At 38.2% G+C, this 13,074-nt stretch overlaps 1 protein-coding gene across 1 annotated transcript; it reads right to left on the reverse strand.

Annotated features, from left to right (window-relative positions):
• Positions 1–191: 191 nt before the first annotated feature.
• On the reverse strand, positions 192–10,827 carry LOC107766768 (zinc finger CCCH domain-containing protein 44). The gene is made up of 11 exons (XM_016585616.2): positions 10,018–10,827; positions 9,758–9,837; positions 8,306–8,493; positions 6,806–7,817; positions 6,592–6,719; positions 5,069–5,128; positions 4,939–4,989; positions 3,558–3,628; positions 3,230–3,384; positions 3,020–3,091; positions 192–2,937 (listed from the first exon to the last, which is right to left on the reverse strand). Exons 1-11 carry the CDS (start codon positions 10,398–10,400, stop codon positions 446–448), a joined length of 4,692 nt encoding a protein of 1,563 aa, XP_016441102.2. The 5' UTR covers positions 10,401–10,827; the 3' UTR covers positions 192–445.
• Between the last annotated feature and the right edge of the window lie 2,247 nt (positions 10,828–13,074).

A 13,074-nucleotide genomic window follows, 5' to 3' on the forward strand; every position in this document is an offset into this window, starting at 1 on the left:
TCCACGCTCTGTAATATCAATTAACCAGTTCTTATCTGAGAAAGAAAGGAGATTTGCAAGTTTACGCATTCATTTTTTTGTAATCTCAAATTAGTCCGCAACTCCAAACAATTCTTCTGAAAACAGAAACTCGCGCTTCTGGATGTAAACATAAAATACAAGGTTATAACTTATAAGATCACCACTGCAGCTTCTACAAATGGCCGATAGTCTTCCTTATCAAAAATAACATGTTGAAATGTATACAAATATAAGTAGTATTCTATTTAGGTCTGCACGTAAATTTCACCTACTTAACACACTGGTCCGGAAGAAAAAAATTGCATTCTGCCATTTTTAACTGAAACTTTTCAGTTAAATTATACTAACGTTTTAGCTACATGTCAATTTCTTAAAAGAATTTCTGATTATACAAAAAGAAAGCAATTGCCTTCAGTTTACACCTTCACGGGTGTAGATAGTCACAAGACGACCCCTTCTTGCAACGCCCACTCTCATAAAATTTACAAATTCGCTGTCCTTTGGGAGGAGGCCTAGAGTATCCTCCACCACCATATGGCTGCTGTCTGTTCCAAGATGACCTGCCCCTACCAAATCCCGACTCTCCTCCTTGAAGAGCCCACTCTCTTGGACCACCAGACCTTTCCCCTGCATACCTCCGCTGGCTATCCCACACTGCATTCCCAGTGAAAGGGGCGCCTCGATTCATATGTGAATTTCCCCATGCAGCTCCCATGCTGCTGTTAAAACCAACATTTGCATATCCCTGAACTGGTCCACCCCATATCGGGTTTCCAGGTGCTGCCCCACGGCCACTGGTCATACCTTCCAACCCTGTATTCCGACCCATAGCAGAAAATGCAGTAGTTTGACTAATGGTACAAGGCATATTGGACCCAGCGTCTCCCTGGGAAAACAAAACATCAGCGGACTTGGTTTCTCCTTCACTACTCGTAGATGAATTTCCACCAGACCTCCTTAATGGATCAAATGCATCAGCTCGAGATGCCCCAACTGTTTCATCCGTCACAGTAGATTGACAAGGTAATTGTAGATCTCCGGTGGAGCTCAAGGCATCACTTCTTACAGGATCATGTGTACGACCCAGCTCCTCAATCGGGCTAAAACAGTCATTTCTGCAACCAGGTATCATCTCCTCACCGCACCTCATGGCAGAAGTAGGGGAACCCATATTATTTTGATTTTGAGACTCCATGGCGTCAACTTCAGCCAACAGGTCTGACACTGATTCCTCAGCCAAAGTGCTGAACTCTATAGGCTCGCCAAAAAAGTTTGACACTGTATGAGATGGGGAAGTATGATTAAGTTGGCCGGCATTTGAAGTAGGCGTTGCAACATGATCACCCACTGCTTCAGCTGGTTTTGCTGAGGAAACGGAGACAAGACCAGAATCCCATTCTTCAGTAGATGGTTTTGCAGTAAGTTGGTCCGCATTTGAAGTAGGTGAGGCAACATGATTACCTACTGCTTCAGCCGGTTTCAGTGACGAAGAAGAAACGATACCAGAATCCCATTCTTCAGTAGATGGTTTTGCAGTAAGTTGGTCCGCATTTGAAGTAGGTGAGGCAACATGATTACCTACTGCTTCAGCCGGTTTCAGTGAGGAAGCAGAGACGCTAGCAGACACGATACCAGAATCCCATTCTTCAGTAGATGGTTTTGCAGCTGGTGAACTTCTACCACATCCATCAGCTATTTCGCGAAGTTGGACTCCACCAACCACTGGACTAGAGGCACTGCTCCACTTATGGCCTGATTCCTGAACAGGAAGACTTGACGGAACAGATTCTTTATTTTCAGCTGCATGCCCACCTTGAGTTTCACGGTCTGAAATAGGGGTCGGACTTGGCAAATCATGATTATCTGAACCACAAACAGGAATAACAGAACTCAACAAAAGCAGTTTCTCAGCGGCCTGAGCTTCAAGTTCACCATAGCTTGTCTCTGGAGTAGGACTAGGTAAGTTTGGAAGACTCATGTTTCCTTTCTGTTCAAATGAATCACTTGATTTGGTAGCTGAAGCAAATCTAGATCCAGAATCCAGGTTAATTGTATATCTATTACTGGTAAAGGATCCCGGGTTCTGCCCCAAAGACGAGCCTAAATTCCGGCTGTTAGACTGTGTATTATGACCACAGCCATCATTTATCTGGCACATTGCGCTTCCACGTGAATTCTGAGTTCCATGATCTGTAGCAGGACGACAATTATCATTTGCATTTCCTCTTTCCTGACGTGGAAGAGCTAAAATCACCTCCCGCTGACTAGATGAAGGGACAGGGCTCGGCAATTGGGGTTTGTCAGAACAAGAACTATTTCCCTTCAATGAATCCAAGCATTGTGGAAAAGAAGGGGATAACCCATTCATCCTCGTAAACTCTGTGTTACCGTTTGAATGATAATTTGCTTTGTGGGGGTGCCCAGGTGCCTCTCTTTTTCCACATTCTCCCCCTGAGCCAGTAGCAGTCTCAGACCACCTAACACTAGCTCTACTATCCGAGGCAACTGGTTCCCATGACTGGCTTGATGTCTTACCATGCACTTGAGGTTCTTTATGGAAAAGCCCCTTTAACGCATTCGTTAAAAGTATCGAGTCATCATGCTCATGATTTGTCCATATCCTCATTTCAGGAGGAAAAAGCCCTGATGTATTCCATTTCCTCAACTGCATAACGGAAAATGGTCCTTGTATTCTACCAGCAGGGTCTCGGTAATGCCACAGTTTGTCAGTTTCAATACTGTTAGCGGATGATGAGTTCACCGGAGAGAGACTAGCAATTGAAGTTTCAGATCCAGACCTATCGACAGCCTGTTCAGCAGTAAGTCGATTTCCTAGCTTGTCCAAGATATTAGATCCACAAGCTTCTCTTTTCTCACTCATTCTACATCGAGCCATGACAGATCCCTCTTCTTTAGCTGGATAAACACAAGAAAACCCTTTAGTTAGCTGACGCTAAACCAACTTTTGAAGGACTTCATAGTACAATCTTCATCTTACCTAGACTTCCTGAAGACATAAGTTTTTCATCCCTTCTACTAATTCTAGTGCATCTTGGTGCCAGATATTCAACTGCATTATATTCCATCAGCAATAAGCAACCATTTTATTTCTTCCTCACCCCCCATCCCCCACCCCCCATCCCACAAATAAAAAGAGAAAAAAGTTTAGCAACACCCACAGAGTTACTGGAAACAAAAAGATATAAACCTTTTCTCTTGTAATTGGATCCTCCATCATCTCCTTCGGATTCATAATCTGGGTCCATCATTGGATCAGCATGCACTTCTGGAATTTCCAGTAGCCTCCGCTGGCGCTCCTCAGGTGTCTTCAGAAGCTCTAACTTCTCTATACATTCTCTGAGCGTGGAATTGTCAAGGAAGTCCTCATGCTCAAGGTCAATGTTCTCCAGTTAATGAATACACAAAATGAAAAATTTATAAATATCAAATGGTGCCTCAGCTTTTTCAGTTGAGGCATCAAATCTGATTTTGGCATGTTAAGAACTATTAATGTAAATTGCTTCGACAAAGGATATTCTTTCTTGTGCCCCTTCTCACTTGCTCTATCACGAAGATGATTGAGGCGCAATATCTCTGCTTCCAGGGACTGTATTTTAAAATAAATAAGCACAAGCACATCAAAAGCACCATATTTATAACAATCTTTAATGCAAAAATGTAACAGTTCCGCGATAGCAGCTAACAATTTGTAATGTTCTGAGGAAGAGCAGCATATACTTATGGAGTTCACACTACAATGCATGATCAGTTACCATCTCATCGCAGTTAATCTCTCTACATTTTCCTTTTTTCCTTTTTGGTGTGGTACCTTCTTGAAACCTTTGACACAAAGATCATGAACAAAATAAAGGACACTAAAACAAAAGGGACCTCTTGACAGATCACTAATTTTTATATTTACTTTTTAAATTCAGATTTACTTTATTCTGTATGTTTGAATTTCTACGCAGGACGTATATTCACCTCCAATGCCAAGAACAGTATGAAATGTTACAATTGTATTACACTTTTTCCTTGATATATCCTTTTCTTTTATTTGGTCAACCCCATCCCTCACCCCTCATTTAGAGCCAACAGTGTTTTCCAACATTTTCCCTTAGGTGACTTGAATTTCCTACTCTTGGTTGGAAATGGAATGCTCTTACCACTAGAAGATCGCTTTTGTCAAATTTGTTCGTATAACATATTTGCATCAAGTTATGCCTATTTTACATATTCTATATTATTATTATATTAAATGTATATATCTACCAATATCTAACATGATTACTACTCAAACTTCTCTTATAAATTTGCTGATCAAAGGTCGAGGACTAGAAAGGGAAGAATATCTATAAGCTCAAAGAAAAGGTGTCTTACAATTAATTTAAATAATCCTCCAATTGAGAGTGCATCAAGTCATCAGTAACCTGCCTTTCTGCAAGACTCTTTGTTCTACTGAGTTCAGAATAACAAAGATAACTGGTACCCTCAGATTCAGACTACTATATCTACTTTATGAAGAACAAGCCATCCATTCCACAAGAAGAAAAGCACGGTGGTTTTTTGCAGCAGATGCAGAAGAGGTAGTACCAATTTATATTAACCAGCAGAGAATGTGCTTGCCAATTCTAAGAAAGATATGATTCAAAATGTTATATTAGTTCTCTATCCTTTCATATATTCTCGCAGCATAAGTCTCACAGGCACCTCTCATGAATTTTATAATAAGGGGATCTTTGCCATAATGAGATACTAATGAACAGGGTGAAAATAGAACAGGACCTAGAAATACAGAACTGTTGAAAGATAGAGTCAGGTCATACAAGTTTTAAGGAAAGATTAGTAAATTAGCTTCAGGAGATGAGAAGCCAAAATCACTATTAAGAGAAATGAACAGCAAAGCAATTGACATACATCATTGAGTTTTACTGCCCGGAGTTCCATAGCTTTCTTCTGTATCTCACCCTGCATTAAAGGGTCATTTAAATTAGAAAATTTTCGTTTACCATAGCAAAAATTTTAATACTCAGGTTTGAACACTTACTACAGTAAGCCGTTTCACAAGCCCACATTTTATACTCTGACGCAGTCTTCTGCATTCATCCTGAAATGACAAAATTAAGCAATCACATAAGGCCCACAAAATCATGCTGAAACAACTGGAAACCTAGACCCTTGAAAAGGTGAAACTTTCTGTGTAAAGGGCTGCCAGAACTAGAAGTGGAAACTTTTTTATGATAGAATAGCAATTTCTGTACAATTTATGTAAAATGTGAAATAAGCTTTACCCATGATGCACCTGAATTTCATCGTCGGCAGCTGACAAAATAAACTCGGCTTGCCACTCATAGCAATGTTACAGAAGACAAAAGGAAAGAAACAAAATATAAAACGTAACAAGAAAAAAACAGATTTCCTTCATATAGGCCACTTCAGCACAAAATTCAAGTCTAATAAGAAATCTCTAGACCTTCCAAAGCAAAAAACAAGGGTGCTGATTCATTCATGGGGCAATCTTTGGTCAAGCCACTCTCCTCAGAGATGCGTGCAATATTTATTACATAAAGAATCTCATGACCCCATGCTGATTGACTAGATTCACCATCGAGCAAGAAAAGCTGGCAGACCATTCCCAGGTTGTAGAACAGCAGAAGATAAGAAAGACAGCATATATGGCGCATGTCGTACCAAAAACCACCAAAATGGCACCATATCATGGCATGTGTCAATGTCAGACAGACCGCTTGCAATGGTAAGTGATAACAAGAGGCTGATTGGTATTCCATCAATACAACCATCTCGAACTAGCTCATCCCCTCAATGCAACCAAATTTAGCTTTTTACATCCACGATACATGTATCAGTACCAGACAGACAGCTTGAATGGGTAAGAAGGGTAAAAGGTGATACCAAGAGGCTGATTGGTCTAAAAATACACCCACCTCCAACCCAGCCCTCTTCCCTCGATGCAACTAACAAACCCACTTAATTTTTCGAATTCACATCTAATACTTGTTGGGTAAATTTTGAAGTGATTTATTTATGAAAGCTGCATCTGAAAAAACTCTCTCTCAACTCACAATCATACGCCGAATACCTAGGACCAGATGGAACGTACTCAACGCTGCTCATGATCCCCTTACAATTCCATCCTCAAGTTCCCAGTATTACGATCTCATCTCAAATCTGAGTGCATCCTATATTCACGTTAAATGGACTAATTCACAAAAATTATACTTGCTACATGCAAAACTGCCCGGGCCTGTGTGAGCTAAATGTTCCTTCAGTCTTAGCTTACATGGTATATATTTCATCTATAGGATGCCAATACAGCTGTTGTTTGTGCTACATTACTTAAAGTAAAAAGTACTAGCACGGCCTAAAGTGAAAATGAGCAGCCCAAGAAAAACACTACAAAAGATTGAGCTACAATACAGAACAATAAAGATGAATATCACCTTATCTCCTGCAATATGTACTGGTAAGCAAGATGTCTTTAACAATGCCATAGTAAGAGGAAGCAATTCACAAATAGATGAACAAGGAAACGTGTTGTATCTTAATTACCTCACAGAAATCTTGATTTGAAATAGAATCAATGGATAAGGCTTCTTTCTTGTCTAAGTTCAATACTTCAAGTAATACATCAACTGTCTTGTCTCTAATCTTATATGGTTCAGATGACTTACTTGTACCTGCATTAAAGGAACTATAAGCTCCATAAACTAGAACATGATTATATTACATACTGTGGTTAAAAAGCTTCATGATCAATTTGTACCTACAACATGGACAAGCCTGTAGATTTCCTGCTTCTGATCGTTGCCAGGTATTCTTATGCGGACAACTGACCCAATAACTCTGTCATGGAACTTTTCCACATCTTCAGCAAGAGTTTCCATCAAATCACGCCTCAAATATATGAAGTTTATATTGTGAGCATCAATTGCAGCATATTCATCCAGATTAATCTGGGTCATTTTTACTTCACCATTTTTACGAGTTTTACGTTTTTTAGATGAAGGAATATCATTACTATCATCAGGTTCCACGTGGCTAGTCATTGTTCCAACAATTCCAGCTGGTATAAAAGCACTCTTCTTTGACTCCTCCTTTATCAAAAAGTGAAACTCGAGAAGCTTCAGCATTTCTATGTGGCCAACGCGTGGCTTTCCGAAAAGGCTTTTGAGCCTCAAATCACAAATTATTTGGCTCTTCCTTCGAGGATCTCGAAGATTATTTCTCTTAATATAGTCGAGCAAAAGTGCCTGGACATCAAACTGAGATATAGCACAGGTATCACCATCCTTCATATGTGCAACAAAATCCAAAAGCTCCTTTGACGCCCACTCCATGCATCCGTTCAGTGATGTCTCCGCAACAGTGCTTTCCCGTTTTGACCTCAAACAATCTTCATTCTGAACCTTTAGCTCTTGAACAGGCTTGGTTAGCTCTAACAGAGGAGTAGAACTGAGAATGCTCGTGTTACCAGAGTCTGAAACTGCTCGGATTTCAGCGGTTGGAGGATCCTTTTTAGATAGTTCTAACGGTTCTATGGGTTTCTTCTGCTCTATATAGTCAAATGACTTGCCTGCAATACTTTTGCCATCATTTGCAACATAATGACCACAAGGCATTAGCTGCCGCTTACCATGAACTGCATCTGATTCTTTCCATGGATTTTTAGCTTGAAGAAGTTCATCCAGTGTTAATGATAGTTTTTCCTTTAGGATTACCCAATACACCTTAAAGAGATATTCCCAGCTGCTTTTGTCATCAAAATCTACCTGAACCTGAATGGTTTTTAGGTAAATCAAATGAAGTATAATGAACAGTCAAAACTTAGCCCAAGATTACTTTATGGAGATAAAAGAAAAGATAAGTACACAATAATAGAATTAAACATGACAATCTCATGCAAAAACTATCTGTAATCTGGAAAGACATCATAAGATCAGTGCTCGAAGAACAAATTGTTTATTCACAGTTAAACTGGTAAGCATCCTCTTCTATCTTTCTATAGATCCTTCTTGCTTTGGCTTACCAAAGATATATTTGACTTAGCACCTTCTAGGTTTATCTCTATAACAAAAGATAGAACTGATAACAAGACTGTCATGATCCTCCATTTCCACAAATAAACGCATTAATCATTCTTGAGAGAATGTATCTTACTCAAAGTAAACAATCAGGAATCTTATCATAGAGAAAATGACAAGATATGATAATCACTTGCAAAATTAAGCATCCCTATTGAGATCTTACAGTACATTGGACATACCATTTCCTTATTTGCTTGGTCTTTGTTCTCAATAAGCATGATAGTTCTCATGCACGTCGAGCAAAAACCCTTGTTTCCCCGAACACACAAGTAATCAGCATTTTTTGTACATGCCTTGCACAATGAATATGTACAAGTATAGCACAGGTAGTGGGAAGCTTTTTGGCACACACTACAAATATGCCAACCTGAAAACAGAAGTAATATAAGGGTGCTGTATCATTCTGGGCCATTGATGTTGATCACATGCTTCATGTAGAAAATACAACAAGATCTCTGTAGTTCAAATAAAAGAAAAAGTACTAAGTGAAAAATAAAAGCAAAAATATTAAGCACTAGCAGACTCTGATACTTTGATAAGTTCTAGTTGAAATTTTCAGAAACTTTTTTTGCTGTTCCAACCCTGCCGTGGATATAAAATTCCCTGATATCCCAAACCTCCTCAACTGTCCTCGAGTGTATCAACTATGACATATGAAGACAAATTTTTAAATGAATACTTACACCACTTGCAGCATCATTCAGGCAGTACATTAATCAATACCAAAAACTGATTTTTAACAGCAAAGTTCCTAAGCAACATAATAATGAGTTTTTTCCAAGAGGCTCCCAACTTAGTTACATTTCCATACTACTTTTCGTGATGTTCTATTCTATTCCAATTGCCTAAGCCCCCCCTTATAATAGAACAATCACACCCTTTCTTCTCTCAGTTCTCTGTAGGACACGGACTACCCCCAAAGAAATAGATTTTTAAGATGCTCTTGATGAAATATGTGCAATGCAGGAAGAAAGGGAAAAAAGAGAGGGAGAGAGAGAAGGTTATTAGCAATTATATGGGCTTGTTTGCTAATATAGGAATACACACACATAGTGTGAAAGATTGCCCGTAAGAACCCTAGGCAGTTTGTGGAAGTAGCAATCTAGGACTTCATATTTATCTCAAGAAAGGACAGTGAAAAAGAAAAGCATCTAGAGACATTTCTGTTCTTCAGGCAGGATATCAATGAGCAGAAGAAACATAACATAATGATGGGGCAGCGTGTATTACATGTCCCCGTCAAAATTCTCAATATGCAGCAACAATATTACGTTTGAAGTTTGCAGCTGAAACCTCTTCTAGTCACAAAATTGTAATGCACAACATTCAAGACTTGTTCTAGAAGTATCAGTTAAGGCATGTCATTACATTTATTTCTATAATGTAACAGCATGAATTATGCCATGCAACCCATACGCCTTAATGCACGATGCTCAATAATCCAAAATTTTCTCCATCTAAAATAGAATGTCATTTACTAGTTCTCTCTTAGCATGCAACAAAATAATTTCCAAATCTATATTAAACCATCAAGAGAATAAATAAATACAGTATAAACAACCCTAGCAACCAAAGAACTATATGAGCTGAACAGATTCTTCATGTGCGTAAATAAGTAAGAGAACACATACCGCAGTTCCATTTTGCCTTGGAGCGAAAAAATGCCTCATCCCGCTTAATACAAGCTGGATGATATGCCTTCGGACACCCCCTAACCATTAAAGAAACAACTTGTAACACAATTATGCTTTTCAAAGAAAGATTACCATTAATGTGAAGCACTACTAATTCTTTCAGTACTTTTAGCTCAAATTGAAGTAAATTTCACATCCAAAAAGCATAAGAACACTTCAAAATGGAAACTAGAGAGTGAAAAACGAGCTTCGCTTACTTGCGATCGCAAAGTACAAGAGAACCACCATCGAAACATATGAAGCAAACATCTTCGTCCTCTTCTCGCGGTTTCTTTGGCGGCGGAGGTTTTGCCACCGTCGTGTGGTTACGAGGTGGCCGCCCTCGCTTCCGCTTCTCGACGCCGTCGCCGATCACGTTTGCAACTGAAGTCCTGCCATCTACAGCTACCGTAGTCGGAGAACCTACGGTGACCGCCGCCGGAACTCCGACCAGGTGAAAATCGCCCATATACTGCACGGAACTATACTGTTCCGAACCTTGTAACCCCATGGATGTTACGGTACTTCCATCGAAACTTAGACTATGTGCTTGTTGTACACATGGTCGGTACAACTCCGAGCTGGAATTACCACCATCCATGGAGAATTTTTGAGCTCCGAAAGAATCGTATTCAAAACCCTAGACTACCGAATTGCGTAGCGAATCGAGAAAATGGAGGAGGTGATCATTGACTTAAGCGACGTCGTTTGAACAGACGAAGAAAATTCTGAGACGAAATGAGAAAGATTAGGAATTGAAAGAGACGGTGGTGAAACACGATTGGTTGAGGCCAAGTGTGCGTGTAAATTGAAAATGTATATGTGAGAGAGAGAAAGTAGAGAGAGATAGAGAGGAGTAGTGTTACTCTCCTGTTAACCTTTCGGCGAAACAAAGACTCTTTATCAATAAACACATGGGAAGCGTCAAACGCGGCTCATTTGGGTTTGTTTTTCTACTACTACCCTTGTTTTGGGTCTTTTTGTATGACTGCATTCTTTGTTTCCACTGTCTTACCAACACGTGACTTGGTTTCCAACTAGGAGTAGTACTTTATTTTTATTTTTTGGTCAATTTTGTGCTTTTCTTTTTTTTCATTTGGAGGTCTTTCATTCTTTGCTTTTTGGTAGTGGGAGTAACAGTCAGATTACGATGGGGTTGGGTTTTTAGTTTAAGTTTTGGTTGGGTCAGCAAGTTTAGTCAGTCAGCCGGCACAAGTACTGCCTAATGCCTATACTCCCATCATCTTAACAAGCCCTTTTCACTACAAGCATCTTTCATCACTTTTTATATACTGTATAGCTTTGCAGTATGACCGTAATATTTTTCTATTTTGAAAAAGCCTACCTTTTACAGAAGACAGCTGCGACCTTACACTTTGCATCCGTGTTTGACAACAACCGATTTTTGCATTTATTATGCCTTTTGATTTCTGGTATTTCTTGACTTCACTGATATGGAAATTTTCCTCTTGCTTGTGTTGGTTTACGCCACTTTAGTGTTGAACTCAAATTCTTATAAGTCTATTTCTTATACCGCTCTTAATAAATTATTATTAACTCCACCTTCAAAATAAATTATCTTATAAGTCATTATGTTTTTGTATAACTGTCAAACATAACATTACACTGTAAATTATGGGGTTAGTAAAATTAAAGAAATCTTTAGCGAAAACAGCATCACAATATTTAGTATTTACTAAAGTGACTTGCGTAGTATTATTTTAATTTGATACATGACGGAGAGGGATTTACAAAAATGGCTAAAAATGTATAAATAAATGTTTTATTTGTCTATCTAGGTATTAATATGAGTATCTCACTCTTTAGCAACTCTGAGTTATGAATTATGTGTGAAGATTCCAATAATTGAATTAGATATCTGTTCTTGTTGCGTCCCTAAGTGGAAAGGCACTTTTGTCTCTGCTTTATTTATGAGCTACCATTGGTGTACCAATAATAACATCCGTCCAATTAGGGAAAAGCAATTGTAAATCTAGTAGGAGCACTTGTGATACGTGTAGTTATATAAATTTTATTGGAATTAAATTCGTAAAATAATGGGGACTATATTTTTAATTCGAGATATATTAGTTCAAATAAATTTATTGGGCTAATATAATTGGATTAATTATAAGTCCAATATATATGAATTAAATAAATAAGTTTTAATCAATTACGCTAGTCCATTTAGTTGGGCTACAAATGATAGGCCCACTTTATTAGGCTCAATATGCCATCTTCCTAGAGGCTCAGTATGGTGCCACATGTCAAATGATGTGGCACGCCAAGTCAAACAGAAGAGCCAATAGGATTGTGCCATGTGTCAAATTGACAAGGCATGCCAAGTCAAATTAAAAGGCCAATGAAATCACACCACGTGTGCAAGTGACATGTTCTGACCAATCAAATGGGGCTTTGTCACTCTTCAATATGATTGGTCGGAAAGAGTTTGTTCTCATCATAATCCTTCCCTTCCACAACTATAATTAGGGTCTTCATAACCCAGAAAACACATTAGAAATTATAACAAGATTCAAGAGAGATCTCGTGGATCAAACGCCGTAAATTTCTCTACAAGTTTCAAGCTTCAAGCAATCAAGTTCAAGTTCAAGAAATCAAGTTCAAACTCAAGAACGAAGAACAAATCAAAATTCAAGGATTACGAGTTCAAATCAAAGTTCGTGCTAGTTGAATTCAAAATCATCGTTCGTGGTAACAAACATAGATTCAAGATCAAGCTCAAAGACCCTTGAATTTATTTACTATTAAAAAGAAAAATCAGATGATTTATAGAGATTGTACACTCATATTACTTGAAATCAAATACTACGATTGTTGCAATATTTTTCGATCTTGATTTTATTTTCTCGACGCAATTTATTGTCTACAATATGATCGCTTATTTATTTTATTACCAGTGTAGAAATCTTTTTGAATATAAATTTAATGATCCCTTTTTTTGTTTATGACAATTGATCCTATTTACGTAGTTAATGAAACCCAGATAGTGATTATGGAATGGATACAGAGAAATACGGTTTAGGTGAGAGAAATATATTGAAGTATTTAATTTCCATATTTTTCACGTCCTTAACCGAGATAATTAAGGTATGGGAACTTGGGAAGTAGTATATTATCTAACTAAAAAATAAATTTTTTTAATAAATTGCATTTGTGTAAATTTCCTAAAGTAGTTGTAAATATTTTAATTTACCTTTTAAAATTTTGTATCCTATGTAAAGTTCCTCAATTTTGTATCTATACTTTGTTTGTTT

The sequence above is a fragment of the Nicotiana tabacum genome, chromosome 17 (genome assembly GCF_000715075.1).
Source record: "Nicotiana tabacum cultivar K326 chromosome 17, ASM71507v2, whole genome shotgun sequence".
Lineage (NCBI taxonomy): Eukaryota > Viridiplantae > Streptophyta > Magnoliopsida > Solanales > Solanaceae > Nicotiana > Nicotiana tabacum.